The sequence below is a fragment of the Dreissena polymorpha genome, chromosome 6, assembly GCF_020536995.1.
Source record: "Dreissena polymorpha isolate Duluth1 chromosome 6, UMN_Dpol_1.0, whole genome shotgun sequence".
NCBI classification, from domain to species: domain Eukaryota; kingdom Metazoa; phylum Mollusca; class Bivalvia; order Myida; family Dreissenidae; genus Dreissena; species Dreissena polymorpha.
In genome coordinates, this window is record NC_068360.1 from 22667195 (window position 1) to 22689098 (window position 21904).

Genomic DNA, 21904 nt, shown 5'->3' on the forward strand with positions numbered 1-21904 from the left:
AGATTAATGCCAAATTCTATTATGACAATGCCATTTTATTTTTTTAAATTAACTGTAAGCAATATTGAATTAGTTATTTAAAAACGTAAATTAGTTATATATAATTCACGTTCCATAAATACATCAGTTCTCATTGTATATACATATGGGGCCTGCTTTCTGCTAATCTTGGTATTAGTGTACATAGTACAACACACCAATGGCGGCTGAGCGCAGAATACTGCAATCGGCCGCCAAAAAAATCTATATGGATTTGCGGACAGAAATACAAAGAAGGAATCTGCGGACGATTTATACAATTGTTGCGTTATAACTCGTATACAGATAACTCTATTGATAGTTCTGTGTTCTTTATTCAGTACTTTACATAATGTTTCAAAGTCCAATACATCCAAGTCCAAAAGTTAATCAACAATATATTACAAAATCCGTTCAAATCCATCCGTATGAAATTCTAATTAAATAATGTATTGAATTAATACATCAAGCAAAGATACTCTTACTCTAACGTACATTTAGTCGTGTTACTTTGTCAATTGCGGAAGAGAAACCTATCACCGAAGACGTAATTTATCGTATATATCGGTCATTTTTGGTTTGCTTATACAAGTTTTAATATAAATTGACGTTTTATCTCTCCATTTGGAGACCGTTCACATAATTTACAAAATTGGCCTTTAAGTTGCGCTGCTTACCATTTTAATATTTATATAATTAAATAATAATAATCTTATACCTTAATGTTTTTATTATAATTGAACATTTTCTTTGAGGCCAATTTCTACAAAATTTAAAATATACTGCTCTGTTTTATTTACATAATTTATGTTTATTTACTAAATCATACGCTAATAATCATATTAAAAATCATATTAAAGATAATTTCTAAAAAAATTAATAATAACAGTTCTGTTTTATAAAGATGATTTATGCATGCATCAATATTTAGTATACTCTTTAGGATAATAGTTTCAACTTAATAATCATATTCTACATAACTAATTTCTATATGATTTAGTAATTGTTCTCAATGTTAACTATATTAGGTTAATACGACACTCAATCAATCAATTAACACAGACCGTTATCTCTTTAATCTCTTAATTAATCGACATTGATCAATAAAGGCCAGTTGCTACTTCACACAGCGCAATACACGCGAGAATTATTGGAAGTTGATCAGTTTAGTAAATTGAATATTGATGATGTTTTTATTAAGATTTAATGATGTTTATATGAATTTTAAATTTATTTGCCTATGCAGGGATCGACAAGATTACAATAAATTAGATAATCCGACAGACGGTGGTTATATATTGCTGAATGAAAGAACCATACACAACGCAAGAAGTTACACTCAAAATCTCATAATCTTAATGATTATAATACACATATGAATGTACAAATAATTTATAAATTTAATATATACAGCTTATATATAAAATAATAAATGATGCACTTTATATTGTGTACATTATAATTTAGACTTAACATACTCACCAGTTCCAAATAGTTTATTATATCCTTTAACTTCAAAGTGGATCATACCTTTAATTGGTTAAGTCATCATGCAGTGTTTACAATCAAACATTTTATCAAAAAAAATGCAGACAACTACCGCGCGTGTCATTTTAGATGCACGACAAACAAATTGTTTAACAAATCGCCGACGGTCCTGTTGTCATAAAGGTGTTATAAGTCAACATTTTATCAAACAAAACGCCGACAAACACGTCCTTTATATTTATACACGTGTGAAAAATAATGAACTTGTCTACTACTCTACTTTTGAAAAAAAAAACATTTTTTTTTATAACCTTTATCTATATTCATATCAAAAACATATTTCACGTCTTTGATATATATAAATAATTTTTAGGAGGGTACGTGTTGACCAATTCGGGTACGAGTTGACTAGTGGGGGTACGAGTTGACCAAAAATCGGGTACGAGTTGACCAAATCGGGTACGAGTTGACCGAAGGTACGAGTTGACTAAGGTACGAGTTGACTAGCTCCCCCAATCGAATAGCGCAAATTGCCAGAATTTGGGAAATGAAAACATTCAACAATCGTTTAATGTATACCGATAACCCTTGGATACGTTCGGAGTGCAGATAGAAATTCATAATTAGAAAATGCAGATGATCCACATGTATGGTATATTGGTATATTCAAGAAGCAAGTTCATACATTATTTTAGTGATACTATGTTATTATCATAATGTCATTTTCATTCATATAGAGAAATTGCTATTTAATGTAGCCTACACAAAAGACAATTTTCTATAAAAGGAAAGTTCAATGCTGCAACTCAATGCTGGGGCAGTTATTAAACCCATATTATCCGTTCTTCAAGTCTATTATTTGTTTTGATGTCATTGAATTTATGAAAATTATAAAATATAAATGGAAAATGTCTGCATATTTTTTTATAAATAGACCACAAGATAAAAGTGAAATTCTGTCGAGCTCATATCAACTTTTCCGATTGTATAAAATGTCGATTAAAATACTTTTTAAAGAGCAACTTCTACAAACAGCGCTTAATTGTTACTTCAAGCAGATTAACTAGCCTGAACACAAATTATTGATCTAAGAATTTTATTGAATTTCGAATAAATCAATTATGAATTAACTATTTATGCTAATAAATAGTTTTATTGTTCAATTTTTTCCCACTTATTAATAATTACATCTTTAACAATTAATGCTATATATGATTTAATCTATAATAATGGTAAACAACATTCTAAAAGTAAACTGTGGTCTCTATGAGTTATAATACTTCGAAATGTATTTACGGTATTGATATATTTTTATGTTAGTAACTTGTTTTAAAACGCGAAGTCTGTGTTCGAGATTCCTCGTTATTTGGGAGGATATTTATTTGTTATCTTAGAGATTGGAGAAACACATTTTCAAAGCTTGTCCCAGGCCGCACATTCACAGACTTATCAGGAATAAAGTCACACCATTTCTGCTTGATGCTGCTCATATGTAACATGTAAACAAATAAGTATAACATACAATATTGAAACAGAAACATTTCATTTACAGACTAAATATGGTCAAATTTAGGCTGTGTTTATAATTGTTATAGTTATTGTATGTAACAACAAATCAATGGCGAACCAACTTTATCAACAACTGTGATTGATCTTATTATAAAAACAAGAGGGCCTGAAAGGCCCAACGTCGCTCACCTGAGATAACAAGATATTATTGGGACAAATCTTCTGACCAAGTTTCACTAAGATCGGAAAATAAATGTGGCCTCTAGAGTGTTAACAAGGTTTTACTATAGCCATATAAGGAAAAATGCCCCACCCACAAGCAGCCATGTTTTTCAACCAACCTGCATCATTTTTGAACTTGTCCAAGATATTATCGGGATGAATCTTCTGACCAAGTTTCATGAAGATTGGACAGTAAAATTAATGTGGCCTCAAGAGTGTTAACAAATTTTACTTTAGCCATATAAGGAAAAATGCCCCGCCCCTTGGAAGCCATTTTTTTTTCAAGCAAACATATATATTTTCGAACTAATCCAAGATATCATTTGAGACCAATCTTCTGACCAAATTTCATGAAGATTGGAAATAAATGTGGCCTCTAGAATGTTAACAAGGTTTTACTATAGCCATATAAGGAAAAATGCCCCGTCCCTGGTGGCCATGTTTTTAAAGCAACTAAAACCATTTTCGAACTCATCCAAGATATAATTGAGACAAATCTTCTGACCAAGTTTCTTGATGATCGGAAAATAAATGTGACCTCTAGAGTGTTAACAAGGTTTTACTATAGCCATATAAGAAAAATAGCCTCGCCCCCGTGGTGTTCATGTTTTTCAACCAACCGGCATCATTTTTGAACTCGTCCAAGATATTATTGGGATGAATCTTCTTACCGAGTTTCATGAAGATCGGACTATAAATGTGGCCACTAGAGTGTTAACAAGATTTTACTATAGCCTTATAAAGCCATATAAGGAAAAATGCCCCGCCCCTTGGAAGCCATGTTTTTCAAGCAAACGTAACCATTTTCGAACTCATCCAAGATATTATTAAGACAAATCTTCTGACCATATTTCATCAAGATTGGAAATAAATGTGGCCTCTAGAATGTTAACAAGGTTTTACTATAGCCATATAAGGAAAAATGCCCCGCCCCCTGGTGGCCATGTTTTTCAACCAACCGGCATCATTTTCAAACTCGTCCAAGATAATATTGGGATAATCTTCTGACAAAGTTTCATGAAGATTGGACAATAAATGTGGCCTCTAGAGTGTTAACAAGATTTTACTATAGCCATATATAGCCATATAAGGAATAATGCCCCGCCCCTTGGCAGCAATGTTTTTCGAGGAAAGGTTACCATTTTTGAACTCATCCAAGATATCAGTGGGACAAATCTTCTGAGCAAGTTTCATGAAGATCAGAAAATAAATGTGGCCTCTAGAGTGTTAACAAGGTTTTACTATAGCCATATAAGGAAAAATGCCCTGCCCCCTGGCGGCCATGTTTTTCAACCAACCGGCATCTTTTTCGAACTCGTCCAAGATATTATTGGGATGAATCGTCTGACCAAGTTTTATGAAGATCAGACAATAACTGTGGCCACTAGAGTGTTATAAGGAAAAATGCCAAGCCTCTTGGCAGCCATGTTTTTCAAGCAAACGTTACCATTTTCGAATTAATCCAAGATATCATTGAAACCAATCTTCTGACCAAATTTCATAAAGATTGGACAATAAATGTGGCCTCTAGAGAGTTAACAAGGCAAATGTTGAAGCCGCACAACGGACAACAGACGGACAAAAAGCGATCACAAAAGCTCACCATGAGCACGTTGTGCTCAGGTGAGCTAAAAACAGGTACAACACGAGGCAGCACATACACAAAGTCAACACGTAATATGGTGATATAGATGTACATTTTAATGCTCCCTGATGTTGAGAATGCAGCCTATCACACAAAAGACGCCTTTGATGCCCTTATGATTTGACCTGATGTGCTTAAGACTTTAACTACAGAATTTATGCAATTGCAAAATGTGACCCAACACAAACCTTATACTATTCAAAACATTCACGTTGTATATTCATATTCAAAATAGAAATTGTTGTATTATCTTTATTTCTCATATTTTGAACTTGCAATGTAAGATGTTAATTATTGTAATATACATGCATCAATTCTTTCCAAAACGTTGCAAATATTCATAGGTGTACTGTATAGATCATAAATCACATAAAATAGTAGTTGAATAGTTAAAATGTTCTCAGTGTTGTAGTACATGGTAAATTTTGCAGAGCTAGATTTTACAATAAAGCAGTATGAGCTTGACATGTACTTCGGTTACCCATGCATATACTGTTACTAAAGTGCCACTGATAAACACTCATATACAACACTGTAAATGAATTGTAAATGAATAGCGACATATCTTGATAACAAAAGGCATATTGGACTGCTAAAAAAAAGAGGGTTTAAAGCCCAGCTAGTCTAGCAAAATTTTCTTTCAAATACTAAATCCAAGACAAGTCCTGCCTCAATTCTTATAATTATTATCTACCAGTGAATACTTACAAACGCATATTTAATTTCACAGATGGAGCTAACAATCCAGAAGCCAGCAGGGTGAAAGCTAAGAGAAGCAATGTGCAAAACCATGATATTTTGGTCTTAATCTCCCCTTTAAGTATTTTAGAGAAAAAGTATTCAGCCTTTGTTTAATATAACAACAGTGAACACCCCTATCTGTTATTGAGAAATATCAAATTAAAAGTGCTGGGAAAAAAGTCAAAGAAACAACTGCCCAATACAAGATTTCACAGAATATTCATGACTTTAATGAGATATAATTCAATTAAATAAAACAATGCAATCTGCAGAATCTAAAAGTTTACTGATAAAGGCCATCATTTAGGTCCCTTATGAAAAAAGGATAATTTAGAGAGCATTTAGCATTAGCATAATTGCAAAATTTAGATAAATCACAAATAAGTTATTACTTTAATAGGTAATTTATTGTTGGAAGATATTTTGAATGCTTATGTAAGTCCATAGCATTATGTTATTTTTTTAATAAACTAGTACTACAAATGTAATTCTAATTAACTTTCACAGAATAATGCTTAATGCAAGTACATAAGTTGTCTATGTCATTTGAAGGCGTGCAATAAACATAGAAAAGAAAAATAATTCCAATTGGCAACAGCATTCAATTGCTTATTAAACAGCACCATGTTGCCATGCACTAAACAAACACATTATTAAAGTACAATTGGGCTTTCTACATCATTTATACAATATAAAATAAGTAGAGTGAATACAAAATTGGTGGTAGAGAAATCAACTACATGTATATATCGTAATACCGGTATCACATAAGAATAAAACAGCTAAGCATGAAAAAGATTATTATTTTGGGAAGAAACATTGAAAATATTATAGCTAACTGTACATTATTCTCTTCTGGTATGAAATATTTTTATCATGAGATATGACCAGGCCATATACCAGTATAAAGACAAACATTTTGTATTATGGTACAACCTTATTGTAGGTGTAACAAGAGATTGCCAAGCAATATTGTTACCTAACGGTGAAACTCCACCATTGTCAGTATTTTTTTTTTATTTGTTGCCATAGCAACCAGAATTCTTGACGTAGGAACAAAATGACATGCTGTGCATAATCTCCATATTGCCATCTATCCGTGTTTCAAGTTTCATGAAAAATATATGAAGAACTTTTAAAGTTATCGCAGGATCCAGAAAAGTGTGACAGACTGACTGACAGACAGATAGAGCGCAAACCATAAGTCCCCTCCGGTTTCACGGGTAGGGGACAAAAATGAGCTGGGTTATGCAGGAGTGAGTCTTATGCAATATGCAGCCAGCGTACCTTTAGACCAGCCTGCACTGTCTAATCAGCGGACAAGGAAGCTCCTACTACTCCTGGTGCTACTAGGTGCATATGGCATAAGACATGTTATTGCGCCACTTTGCTCAAATAATTATGACCCATCAAAATCTTGAATATTGAAATAAATATCTTAGAAACACAACTGACACAAAATATTTCCACTTATTATTTTAAAACACTAGTTGAAAAAAAAACAGGCAGAATTCATAGGCTTAATCTTAAAATGCAATTATGCAACACATTTTAGGTACAATTTGCTAGAAGTCCCCTGATTATTTTCAATCCTTACTCAACCTAACATTACTTTTCCAAATATAAGGAAAATGTGTTTATCCTTGGTCGTAAGTCTATGTATAAGTTGACTACAGGACATGTTATGTACGCCTTCAAGACTTCTGCAGCTTGTAGTAACTCAGCAGATCGTCCACCCCATCGTCAACCTCACTCATATCAATGTGTAACCTCTCCATCTCATGATTTATCTCCCCTGAGTAATCTCCACCGTAATCACCGTCAATTTCCTCCGCAGCTTCTCCCTCACTGTTTTCATCACAGTCTCTCGCAGCACGTGATTTGCGAGGCTCGTGGTACACCACATAACGGGCCTCGCGTTTCGAGTCTCGAGGGTCGACCTTGATCTGGATCTGCTCGTTGAGAGACAGGCAGCAACCGTCGCAGAGCATCTTAATCGCTATGCGCGCTATGTTTACTGCATCATCGATGCCACTGTGTGGCGAGCCTTCAAATTTCATACCTGTTGGATAAAAGGTAAAACTAAGAATTATTAATGATCATCAGAAATGTGAAAGGTCATCACTAACATGTTTGATGGAAAGTTTTAGCTAGAGCAAAGGCTGTTATATGTCAGGTTTAACCCTTTACCTCTTAGATACGTATTTTAACGCATTTGTAGTCCCTTGAAAGTTAAATTTATTAACGGACCTTTCTTACTAGATTAATGTTTTAAAGGCTTCATCTCCAAACCTTAGATACTGATGACCAACAAACAGTATAATACCTGAACAGACTGCGAGTTACTTGCTGGCTGTTCTGGTTTTCTGCTGTTTGCACATAGCCATTTTCACTTTGCTTCTGAGTGGCAAAGGGTTATCATATATTAAGCTGAGTGGCAAAGGGTTAATAATATATTAAGCTGAGTGGGAAAGGGTTAATAATATATTAAGCAGATTGTGAAATTTCAATTTAAAGACTTTGTAAATAAGGAGAAAGTTCCATCAACAAACATTTTATAAGAGCTGACTAAACAACCAATTGATAGAGACTTAGATATGCCCCTTCTAAAATTTAATTTGCAGGGCAATAAACATAAAGCTAGATGAGTATTTGTGAAAACTGAACGATATGCAAGAGGGAGTAAACTGCCCGATTCCGGCCAATTACCATTAAATTAAGGGCTGGGTATCATGTGATGATATGGCCGATAATCTAATTTGACTATGATATTTACTCATAATCTTATGCTCATTTAATGGATGGAATAACATTGTATACACAAAAATATTTGTATTTTCATCCAATTGAATATTTGCAAGATTAGTAAGAACCTTTTTGCATTTTCTAGCCTAGGAGACGCATACTTTCTAATTAATAGGTCTAAAATTAAACTCAACATATACATGTACTTAACACATTGGATTGTAATAAATAACTTGTAAAAAAAACATCCACATATATCTTCATCAATAAGGACACACTAACATAAAGAATTATTAAGATAAACGTTTATTTAAATATTCTAATCTATCAAATTTAAAACTATTGATATTTCTTTTAAAATGTTGCATAGTTAGTACAACATATTGATTATTTCACAGTTAACATGATATTAAATAGAAAAGATTCATAGATTGACAATTTGTTTTAGTCCCTAACAAAAAATGTCATGTTTAATAATATTTTATCACAATATGAAAAGTTTGTCAGAAACACAATGCCCCCAATTGCACTGCTTAGAAATAAAATTTCAATATATCATTTGGCAGGTTTGGAAATTATCTCCCTTTTAAAGCTTATTACTTCCTTTGGATTGTATTTTTTGACTTTTGACCTTGAAGGATGAACTTGACCTTGACCTTTCACCACTCAAAATGTGCAGCTTCGTGAGATACACATGCATGCCAAATATCTAGTTGCCATCTTCAACATTGCAAAAGTTATGGCCAATGTTAAAGTTTTGGGACAGACAGGCAGGCAGGCAGACAGACAGACGGACAGTTCAACTGCTATATGCCAGAAATTGCTAGGAAGAATTTTTTAATATTCCCCAGCCCACATCCCCCTCTTACATGGGACACAAAACCATACATTTTAATAAATAATTCCACAAACATTATTACAATATTATCTACAATACAATAGTATTTTTGTGGTACTCTCTAGGCTAAATAGTGGAACAATGTATCCATACCCAGATTATGGAGCATGATCTCTATTCCTCCGCGACCGCAGTTGTAGAAATTACAGTAGGCCTTGCGAATGTTTATCCAGACCTTAGACCATGCAGGCATCTCTATACGGCTTTCCTGACACTGGTAGAACATGAACCTGAACATGTCCCATGGCCTGCAAACATTAATCACAAAATTAGGACTTGAAACTTAACATTAACCAGGGGAGGTAAACATGGATAGCAACATAAGAACATTAACAAACAAGAGCTGTCACCATAGGATGATTTATGTCCCCTAGAAACGCTTGGTAGAAGTTATGAGCTTTTTTCGAAACCTAAACGCAGATTTCGAAACCTAAACGCGGACACTAAGTTCAAGGTCAAGGTCACAGGAGTCAAAATTTGTGTGCGTATGGAAAGGCCTTCCATATACACATCCATTCCAAATATGAAATTGCTATCTGAAGCGACATAGAAGTTATGAGCATTTTTCGAAACGTAAACGCAAAGAGTGACGGACAGACAAACAGACAGTCTGATCCCTACATGCCCACCTTCAGGTGCATAAAAATGTCTTAGAATATCAAAATAAATCAGAAAGCCACATAAACTAGAGAGCGGACACCATGCTAAATCCTTGAAATGCACTAATAACCCCGTGACCTAGTTTTTGACCCGGCATGACCTATATTCAAACTTGACTTAGATATTGTCTTGATACAACTTCTGACCACGTTTGGTAAAGATCAGATGAAAAATACTCCAATTAGAGAGCGATCACCATGCTAAATCCTTGAAATGAAGTAAGTGACCTCGTGACCTAGTTTTTGACCCCGCATGACCCATATTCGAACTTGACCTAGATATTGTCTTGATACAGCTTCTGACCAAGTTTGGAATAGATCACATGAAAACTTCTTCAATTTGAGAGCGGACACCGTGCTAAATCCTTGAAATGCACTAAGTGACCCTGTGACCTAGTTTTTGACCCAGCATGACCCATATTTTGAACTTGACCTAGATATTGTCTAGATACAACTTCTGACCAAGTTTGGTAAAGATCGGATAAAATCAATTTGAACAAGCAAATTTGTTGAATTGATATCCCTAGCCAATATGCTTCTGGACACAAAAGTGGTATATTTGACACTCAAAAAAGCATTTTTTCAAGATACAAAGGGCCATAACTCGGTTATTAACAGATGGTGTACAATGCCATTTGGCGGGCATTATCCTCTTATCCATATATATACTCATACCAAGTTTCAATGAAATCCGCCAAAGCACTTCCAAGATATGGCTCCGGACGGACGGAAAGACAGGCGGACGGACGGAAGGACGGACGGACAACGCCCTCCAATATCCCTCCACCTATGGGTGGGTGGGGGATAATTAGAGAGCCGACACGAAAATTGTGACAGACTGACAGACAGACTGACAGACAGACAGACTGACAGACGGACAATGCGAAAACTATATACCCCCTTTTCTTCGAACATTAGACAAGGTCTGTAAACATAGACATCAGCATTAGAACATGAACCAAAACATTTAATTTAACCAGGTTAAGTAAACATGGATAACAGAATTAGAACACGAACCAAAAATTACCCAGGGTCTGTAAACATGAATGTAAACATTATCACATGAAATAACAAGATATGTGTTTGTCAGAAACACTATGTCCCCTTTTGCGCGGCTTTGAAGCTATATATTTGACCTTTGAACTTGAAGGATGACTTGACCTTTCACCACTCAAAATGTGCAGCTCCATGAGATACACATGCATGCCAAATATCAAGTTGCTATATTAAATATTGCAAAAGTTATTGCAAATGTTAAAGTTGGCGCAAACAAACAAACAAACACACAAACAAACCAACAGACCGGGAAAAAACAATATGTCGCCCACTATAGTGGTGGGGTACATAACAAGAGCATCGCAAAACGGGTGTCAACGCTCGGCTGTGAAAGCTTGTCAGAATTGTGGTGTTTTTTTTAGAGGTCATGGTAACCTTAACCTTTGACCTAGTGACCCAAAATTGGATGTGGCGTGTAGAACTCATCAAGGTGCATCTACTTATAAAGTTTCAAAGTTGTAGGTGGAAGCACTTTGACTTTAGAGCCAATGTTAAGGTTTTAGAATGACGCCTACTGCGGACGGCGGACCGCGGACAACAAGCTGGCTATGACAATACCTCGGGTTTTCTCAGAATACAGCCAAGCTAAAAAAGGGCATGTAGAAATGAGAAAGGTGAATGTACATATGAAGTTTAAAAGTTCTAGGTGGAAGCACTTTTATTGTAGAGGCTATGTTAAAGTTTTATATAAAAGGTCACATCGACCTTGACCTTTGACCTAGTGACCCACAAATGGGTGTGGCGTGTAGAACTCATCAAGGTGCATGTACATATGAAGTTTAAAAGTTGTAGGTGAAAGCACTTTGATTTTAGAGCGAATGTAAAGGTTTATGTTAAAGTTTTATATTAGAGGTCACAGTGACCTTGACCTTTGACCTAGTGACCCATAAATGGGTGTGGCGTGTAGAACTCATCAAGGTGCATCTACATATGAAGTTTCAAAGTTGTAGGTGAAAGCACTTTGATTTTAGAGCCTATGTTAAAGTTTTATATTAGAGGTGACAGTGACCTTGACCTTTGACCTAGTGACCCAAAAATGGGTGTGGCGTGTAGAACTCATCAAGGTGCATCTACATATGAAGTTTCAAAGTTGTAGGTGAAAGCACTTTGATTTTAGAGCGAATGTAAAGGTTTATGTTAAAGTTTTATATTAGAGGTCACAGTGACCTTGACCTTTGACCTAGTGACCCAAAAATGGGTGTGGCGTGTAGAACTGATCAAGGTGCATCTACATATGAAGTTTCAAAGTTGTAGGTGGAAGCACTTTGATTTTAGAGCCTATGTTAAAGTTTTATATTAGAGGTGACAGTGACCTTGACCATTGACCAAGTGACCCAAAAATGGGTGTGGCGTGTAGAACTCATCAAGGTGCATCTACATATGAAGTTTCAAAGTTGTAGGTGGAAGCACTTTGATTTTAGAGCCAATGTTAAGGTTTTAGCACGACGCCTACGGTGGACGACGAGCTGGCTATGACAATACCTCCGAAAACAGCCGAGCTAAAAATTGTCATGCTCAACAAATCATCTGATATTCACTTACTTACTAATAACACCTTGTCTGAACATTTCAATAAAATTAAACTCAATTTTCTCTAAGCATAGAAAAGGTTGAAATATGAACATCTGTGCTTTTGATTGAAAATCACACAGGCTGGTTTTTGCATGCAAAAAACATTGTCTTGATGTGATGACCTTTGTTAAAAGAAACTGTGATTTACAGCTTGTTTTTATGTGGAAGTAAGAATAATATGGTAATGTCTGACATTTGTGTGTGGTATTTACCTTTGATTTAGGTCAAGGGTCATGCACACAATGCTGATGATTGTGGAAGGAATGATGATATGACCTTCAAACATACTGGCATCCATACATTTGAATCCTTATACATTTTTAATCACAACAGAATTTTATTTAAACATTCAAAACTAATCATTCTCTTTAAATGCAGCATTTTCTATTGCCCACTGCTATTTAAAAAAAGGCATTTGATATTTTTTTAATAATTGCTTATTTAATTTGTTATCCCAATACATGTTCAACAAGAACGTGCCAGAGTACTTTCAAAAACTCATAAGATCATATGTCATAAAGGTGTACAAATCAAGTTGTAGAAAGTAGAAGTTCAAAATAAAGAATGACTTAAACGATTTCAACACAGCATAATTTTGTCCTGAAAATACTCAACTTCATAATCATTAATGAATGGAATGCATGATTTAATGTTTTGCATTTGAAAGTGTTGGTGTACTACATTGCATTGAGTTATCACATGGCCTGTCAGACAGACGGACAAAAGTGCATGGCAAATCATAAAGAATACCCCATTCTACTTTCTTTGCAAGGGGGTATAAGCATTGTAGCTTCAGTAACATTACCCATCTGTGAGCACAGCAAACGTCTTCTCTTGACCGAGGCCATGCTGTGAGAACCATGCCTCCACCTTGGCAAGGACATCCACAAAGGGATCTGCCTGGTCCACTTTTTCCTAAAAAAACAACAAACACTCTGAACAAATTGTCTTTTTAACAATATATGCTGTATCACTTGTAAATCTTTTTCTGAAACATAAAAACAGCATAGAACTAGAGAATGCAACATCAGTGATGAACACCCTGTGACTAGTAAGAACGTTATATGAGCTCCTTCATGCCAAAATGGTTCTTATGCCATTTGGGACCAGCCTGGCATCAGACCAGCCTTGCATCCACTGAGTGAGGAGCTACCATTTGAAATTATTAATCAACGAATCCTGACATGACTTTACTGCAGAGAGGATAGACTGTGCAAATACCCTGGCTTTTCAGGAGCTACGCTGGTGGAATATGGCATAAGACATTTTTCTGCACAATGCAGCTCAGATGGCAATCTGTAGAGGTCAAGGGTCAACTCCACAGCTTGCTAAATGGCATAAGACCCATTCCCGAATGATGCAGCTAAGAATGATATCTGTAGAGGTCAAGGGTCAACTCCACAGATTTCTAAATGCCATAAGACCAATTCCCACATGTGGCAGCTCACATATATATCTGTAAAGGTCAAGGTTGACTCCACTGATTGTAAAATGGCATTAAACCCATCTTCAAGTTGGCACAGATGATATTGCGAGCCAATATTTATCAACAGTCACAAATAATTTTTTAACAGATTTTTTCATGGTCTGCTTACCAACAAATGTACATGTTTTGACAAAAGTTTATGTTTAAAGTCTTTTATTTTATATGACATTCACCAAAATAATCCAGTCAAGTTTTTACACAAAATAACACTGATAGTGCCATACCTGAGTGATCCCTGTCAAACTGGTACAAAAGCTGGATAGTTTAGGGTTGAGCAATGGCCGCACATACTCCTGGAATTTGGCAACCTGGAACAAGAAATTTAAGTAGGACAATACAAAGTTTACAGTTTTGTTTGTGAATTGCAACGACCATTGAGTCATTTTTATTACATTATTGACTGCTATAGGACAATTATTAGGTTTATGTATGAGTTTGAAACATGTGATATTTCATTACGTAACAATTGCCATCTTTACAAGATCTCTGTATGTAATACATGTATTTCAAACAGATTGTCAATAATTTGTGTAATTATTTTACAAGCTAACCATGTACATGTTTGATCTTTGGCCTTTAAAGTTTGATGGATGATTAAGGTCATGTTGAATGGCAAAGGTACAGTTCAAACAAGCTGTCATAAAGCCTATTTTGACCTCCGATCGCAAATGTGACCTTCACCTTTGATGTACAGAGATGAGTGTGACACATGCCATATCTTCATATTGGTTATTTAAACTAAGCTGTTTGACAATTGTGTGATGATCAACAACGTTCATCTAATCATTTGTGAATTGTTGTTTTTTAAATTGAGTGATGAATAACAAAGCTACAGACTGGAAAAGCTCAGCCAAGCACAAACACACCCACTCACATAGACTAATGTGACTGATATATCGAAATTTTTGCAAACTCGGTCATTGGTTCATTTCATTATGGTTAATACACCTTTTACTCCGGAATGAAATTTGTCAAGCTATTCATGAGAGACTAGTTCACCCAAAAACTTTTTAAAAAGTACAGTCATCAAAATTAGGGCTAGTAAAATAGCTAGCCGATTTGCCAAAAAATTAAGATAAAAATTATTCACTTGCAATTAATTAAAAAGTATTTTAAAAAATCAAAAGATGCAAATATTTTCCAATACACTCAATAATTGGTAAATTGAGTTTATTATACAGCCAAATCATTCTTTGGCATTTTATTATTATAATATAAATTTTTAAATACAGATAAACATGCACTCATAAAAAATTGGAATACTGTTATTTATAATCATATTTATAATGTTTCAATTGTCCCATGTTATGCTTTTTCAACCAATCTAAACATCATGAGCTATAAAATAAAATATAAAAACTAGAGTGTTAACAAGGTTTTACTATAGCAATATTAGGAAAAATGCCTCGCCCCCAGGAGGCCATGTTTTTCAACACACTGGAACCATATTCAAACTCAGCCAATATATCATTAGAAAACAAGAGCACTGCATAACAGGTGCTACACTTGGCTACGGGTGCAGTTTTGAATACATGTAAATGAAAGCTTGTACGTTTTTGTTTTTTTTGGAGGTCACAGTGACCTTGACCTTTGACCTAGTGACCCCAAAATGGGTGTGGTGTGTAGACCTCATCAATGTGCATCTACATATGAAGTTTCAAAGGTGTAGGTAGAAGCACTTTGATTTTAGAGCAAATGTTAAGGTTTTAGCACGACGCGGACGGCGCACGACGAGCTGGCTATGACAATACCTCCGAAAACGCCGAGCTAAAAATGTTGTGACCAAGTTTCATGATGATTTGACTTTAAATGTGATTTCTAGCATGTTAACAAGGTTTTACTATATCCATATAAGGAAACTGCCACGCAACCAAGTACATGTAGCCTTGTTTTTAACCAACCGGAACCATTTTCGAACCTGTCCAAGATATAATTGGTACACATGTTCTCACCGTCTTTCATGAAGATTAGACAACAAATTTGGCTTCTAGAGTGTTAAGAAGATAAATGTTAACAACCCACAACGGATGACGCACAACGGAAAAAAGGCCTTCACAAAAGCTCACCATCAGCACGTTGTGCTAAGGTGAGTCAAAAAAACACTGAATGACAATTGGCATATTGCACAAAACACAAATGTTAAGGCACTCATAGAAGCATACAGATCAAATGTACATGAAAATACCGATAAGTAGCTATATTTTATAGATATTACTCTCAATTAGTTTTCCAGTTTATGATCCATCCAGGTTTTCCAGGTTTATTTTTTACGAAAGTTTTCTTAGATTTTTTCGAAATAATACGTTACAATTTAGAAAATCAATACTTACAATTTCCATTTTGTCCACATCCACCAGTACGACAGGGAATTCAATAATCTCATGTCTGTAGCTGGGATAGTTCTCTTCACAAGTTGCCTCAAAGTCTATCACAGCCAAGTAATCATAACCAGTTTTACCTGTCACACGGACTCGAGATTTCTGAATGTTCCTTTTCTTGTAAAAATTCTTTAATCGTTTCTTCAACACTTCTTTAAGGCCCCTGAATAATAAGAAATATAATTACTTGTTGTGCAGCAGCATGGAATAAAGGTAGTTAACAATGAGTCAAGTAAATAACTCACACTATGCTACCATATTTCAAATAAAGTTATTCAATAAATTATAAATTGATCTACATGTAAGTTCTAACTTGAGTTCAGATTTCTTATGTTCAAAATTGCTTGGTAATAACAAAAAAAGCACTAATGTTTATGCCAATGTTTTCAAGAAGAATCACCAGCTATTAAATACAGAATTAATAGCTCATACATATCGTAGTACTTAAAAGTGCTGCTCTTTTTAATCGGTCTTTTAGAGATGATTTGTGAACTGACTGACGTTTTGATGCCCCTAGTACGGGGGCTAACATATAGCAGTCGGACTGTCAGTCAACCAATCCGTCCGTAATTCCATTTTCCAGAGGTGTTTATGCAACGCTTTCAGATATTAAGCTTATTTTTTATATATGAGTCTAAAGGCGAGACCAGAAGACAAAGTGTGAGTTGTGGTCTGGGCCCGTATTCACCAACCGATTCTTAGACTTAAGAATAAAGAATAGACTTAGAACCAAGACAAATGTGTTAAGTGTTTGAATATATACAGGCCTCCACTGGTGATTATGTCATTAACAAAATGTTCCATATCAAGAATAATATATATAGAGATGTTTACTGCAGAGTTTGACTCAAAATTAAATAAATTCTTGAATATTCTAATTTAAAGAATTTTCTTTATTCTTAGTCAAGTCTAAGTATTGTTTGGTGAATACGGGCCTTGATCAATTGATTTTTGGCAAAGTTATGGGTGCTTAAAATTTCTCTACCTTAACAGTTTTTTGGAGGTATTTTACGCAACGTCTCCAGATATTGAGCTGACTTTTGGTATGTGATTGAACCTACATGACTAACAGATGAAGTGTGATTTTCGTTCAGGTCCTTTGATGTTTTTGCAAAGTTATGGGAATTGGACGTCGAACTTTTCCCTTTTCCAGATTTTTTTTTTACAAAACGCTTTCAGATATGTAACTGATTTTTAGTATGTCAGTCTACCTACATGACTTACAGATTAAGTTTGAGTTTTGTTCCGGTCCATAAATATTTGGCAAAGTTATTGTGTTGGACGTCAAAATTGTCCCTTTTCCAGAGTTTTTTTACGAAACGCTTTCAGATATGTAACTGATTTTAAGTATGTGAGTCTACCTACATGATTTACAGATGAAGTGTGAGTTTTGTTCCAGCCCATTGATTTTTTGGAAAGTTATGGGCCTTTGACTTCGAAATTGTCTGTTTTTCGGGAGTTTTTTAATGCAACGCTTTCAGATATTGAGCTGATTTTTGGAATGTGACTCTACCCTCATGACTTACAAAAGAAGTGTGAATTTAATTCTCGTCCACTGATTTGGGGCAAAATTATGGACCTTGAACTAAGACATTTCTCTATAATAACCGTTTCAGATATAAAGCTGATTTTAACTATGTGAGTCTACCTACATGACTAACAGATGACATGTGAGTTTCCTTCTGGTCCATTGACTTTTTGCAGAGTTATGGGCCTTGGAACTAGACATTTTCTGTTTACCGGAGTTTTTTACGAAGCCCTTTCAGATATGTAAAGAAGACCGTACAACGGACCTGATCCCAAAGTAAAGAGACCCAATCCCAAACCAAAATTCAAAAAAAAAAATATATATATATATAAATTATTTTTTTTTTAAGACAGAAGTCTCTTACGACTTATGATTATTAGACTCTATATCTCAACTTTATTTTTTAACATCCTACAAAATATATAACTTTAATTAAGTCCTATTTGTCGATAAATAATCCCAATTTTGCCAATTTTATAAATTACAACATGAGCTGTGTTTGGGAAACACAATGCCCACTACTGCGCTTTGAAGCCATATATTTGACCTTTGACATTGACGGATGACCTTGACCTTTCACCACTCAAAATGTGCAGCTCCATGAGATACACGTGCATGCCAAATATCAAGTTGCTATCTTCAATATTGCAAAAGTAATGACCAACCTTAAAGTTTTGGGACACACAGACAGACAGACAGGCCAAAAACAATATACCCCAAATCCCAATTTCACCAAACTCCTTTTCCAAAAATGGCTAGAAAACCCCCTGATGAGTCTACATGAACACACCTTCATGTTGGACCAATGAAATTACTTGTGTGTTGAAAATGTCGGCCGGTTGAAATGTAGGGTATGTAAACAAAGGTTTCAAAAGGCGCTAGACAGTTACATATAGTTTTGATGCATCATGTTACGGCAAGAATATTTGGAATGTTTTTTCATACGTTTTATTTTATTATTGTACCAAGGTCCGAACTTCTCAGGGAAAATGCCATTTACTCTGTGAATATTTCATTTTTGGATCTGGTCAGATGGACGACAAGTAGGTCACACAAGTTGTGTATTGTGTTATTTCTTAAAATTTGACCCAGAATTTGTAAAAATATAGCAAGATCTGTACATTTCCAGAAAAGCACTTCAATTCTGCGTTGAATAGGACCAAGTTCATGGAAATCACTGCAAAATTAATGAAGTTATGGCTGTTCAAAGCCATGCACCCTGTTTTCCCAGTCATTTTGAGATGAATACCTTGTTAAATAATGTATTATACATTTGATAATGAATTTTTTTTCCAGACAAGTTGATTTTTCGTTATAATTTGATTATTTTTCATTCCAAATGATGTTTTTACTATTTAATTTTATAGCCACAAGCTAACCACTACTTGGTTTTCATGTCAACATCAAGTTTTAACAGTAAACTCCAACCAAATTACTGGATTATTCAACCAAATTTGTTGCTAGTTTGATAGTGAGAAAGAATACATTGAATTGTGTTACTTGTCAAGTTAAACCAGCAGAAAATGTGTGTTGCTTGTCCACACCTACATTTTGGTTGTTCCAGACAATAGGACTGATTCTTGGGGGGGAAGGGGTCTATTTAAAGCCTCTTCTACAGAAGGAAAAAAAACACCCTAGTTGCAAACCCGTAATAGACAAAATAGCAGTGGCAAACAAATGACTTATTTCTCCATTTAAACAAACAAAGGCCTCTTGAGATAGAGTCTACATTAACAGTTTATTGTTTTTCATTTAATTGATATCGGGCAGCAACTGACGGCATGTAGCCAGCATTGAAGGATGTTGCTAGACCACATTGGATTAAGAAGTGTTATCAAAAAGCCTAAGAGAAACCCTAGTTATATCAAACCAAACATTAATTACCTAGTGTCAAGGCCAAATTCCTTCAACTTGGACTGTAACTCCCTCTTGTTGAGTTTGTTGACTTCTCCATTAATCTTTGACAGCTTTTTAAACACAGGGTCACTGTATTGTCCATCCTTATATACCTTAGGTTTTGTACCAGACCTGGTTTCAGGCGCTTTTTCAACCTGCAACAAGAAATTTAAGTATCAAACACTTTCCTACTTTTTTGCGTATTTTTAATAATGAGCAGGGTTTTTTCCCACTGATTCGTGAAAATGCCCTTCTATGTAAAATTAAGCAATTGCATTGTTAACTGTTAGTTATTTATAAGTATCAATATGAATGCTGATAATTGTGTGACCAAGGCATTAAGGATAGTCTTTTTTTTTATGAAAAATACATTTAATTACGATTAGAATTGTTAGTCAAAATAACCCCAAATTTACTCATTCATACAACTTGCTACCCGGTATATATCATTATGAATTCAGAGACAAAACAAACATTTAATATGTTTCTTTGGCCCCTTTTATGTTTACATTTTTAAGTTTTTTGTGAGAATTCTTTACAGTTGTTTTTGTCCATTTTGAAAATCAGCGTATTTTTTATCTGATTTAGGGGGAAAAATGGCGCAAAACAGCGGATTTTGCGGGAAAATATGGAAAGTCTTAAATAATCAATTTAACATATTTTACTGTATTTAAAATCAATTCAGGTTTCCAAAAAAATATTTGTTTTAGATATCATTGTTTTTGGGAAAATCTCTGTAAGAGAGGAAAAATACATCTAGGGGAAAGGACCGATATTTGGGGCGGCTCTAAGAAGGAAAAAAAAACTGGAAATGGGGCAGAGGTCGTTTTGATTGCAGAATCTTGTTTTTGCAACTAAAACTTGAAAACAGAATTTTAATATTCATAATAAAAGTGTTTTCAATAGTATATTTACTAAGCTTCAACTCGTAGCTGAAAGAAAGATGAACTAAATGTCGAGATTAATGTAACCCTCTTCCTATATGTCAGTGTGTGTTGAGTTTTTACAAGATATGATTATCAGACATATAATTTCTAGATTCTCAAAGGCTAAATCATCAAATTAACTGACTTTTGTCTGTGTTTCTTTCCATAACATCTTGGTGGGAAAATAAGAATTCATGCTAAAGTGAAAATACTGAGCTCAGGCCGGGGATTGAACTCACGACCTCCAGAGTGGAAGTCCGACACATTAACCACGTCGCTAAAGAGCTAGCCTTACTTTTAGTGACCTTACTTTTACTACACTCCTCCCCCTTTTAATGATTCAAGGCCCAGACACGCCCGCTACAGCATGTCTTGCTACCGCATGGCCCTACCAGAAACCATTAAACAGCCCAGACCGACTCCCGCATTCACAATACCTTTTTACCTCGTCGCCATTAATGTGAAAATACTGAGCCCAGGCCGGGAATTGAACCCACGACCTCCAGAGTGGTAGTCCGACACTTTAACCACGTCGCTAAAGAGCTAGCCCAACAGCAAGGCTGTTGGAAGTGACCTTACTCTTACTACACCTACCTTACTTTTACTTTTGAATCACTACATTAACAATAACCGTTGCAGAGAGGAGACACTTTTTTATTTAAAAAAATATGGATAGGAAACAGATTTTGAAAAATTGAACAAAACCATTAAATGTATTGTCTCTTAGCATAATTGGGAAAATAATCTTTTATCACAAAGCATACAAATCGCATTATCACATAAATTCGCGACATTGACTTCTATTACTTACAAACAATTCAAAATTGTTGTCACCGTTTTCAACTGCAGCCATTGTGTTCAGACACTAAGTTTCTCGTATTACAATCAAAATAGTCATAATGTTTGACCTCTGGTATTAAAAAATATCAATCAACACGCTATCATCTGTTTCGTACGGTTTCGTTCTTTTTATGACGCTTACTTCAATGAAATGTAAATATTTTAGAAATTGCTAAAAATACGGTTAATGTAAATATGAGTGCATATAACTGTTAATGTTGTGTTGTTGTTTTTTTCTAAAAAAAACGACCATTGCTTCAAATTCATTATCCACCATTAGGCCTAACTATATCTACA

General features: G+C 34.8%; 1 protein-coding gene across 1 annotated transcript; it reads right to left on the reverse strand.

Annotated features, from left to right (window-relative positions):
* Window positions 1-333: 333 nt before the first annotated feature.
* Window positions 334-21764, reverse strand: LOC127834051 (3'-5' exoribonuclease 1-like). Its single transcript, XM_052359619.1, has 7 exons — window positions 21579-21764; window positions 19830-19996; window positions 16370-16580; window positions 14264-14347; window positions 13359-13468; window positions 9360-9514; window positions 334-7685 (listed from the first exon to the last, which is right to left on the reverse strand). Exons 1-7 carry the CDS (start codon window positions 21618-21620, stop codon window positions 7318-7320), a joined length of 1137 nt encoding a protein of 378 aa, XP_052215579.1. The 5' UTR covers window positions 21621-21764; the 3' UTR covers window positions 334-7317.
* Window positions 21765-21904: the final 140 nt, after the last annotated feature.

Excerpts from the sequence above, each read along its gene's own strand:
- LOC127834051 (XM_052359619.1), bottom strand. The coding sequence starts at position 21,620 with ATGGCTGCAGTTGAAAACGGTGACAACAATTTTGAATTGTTT. Across the intron at positions 19,997-21,578 it reads ACAACAATTTTGAATTGTTT|GTTGAAAAAGCGCCTGAAAC; the intron begins GTAAGTAATAGA and ends TTCTTGTTGCAG. Across the intron at positions 16,581-19,829 it reads GAATTTGGCCTTGACACTAG|GGGCCTTAAAGAAGTGTTGA; the intron begins GTAATTAATGTT and ends CTTATTATTCAG.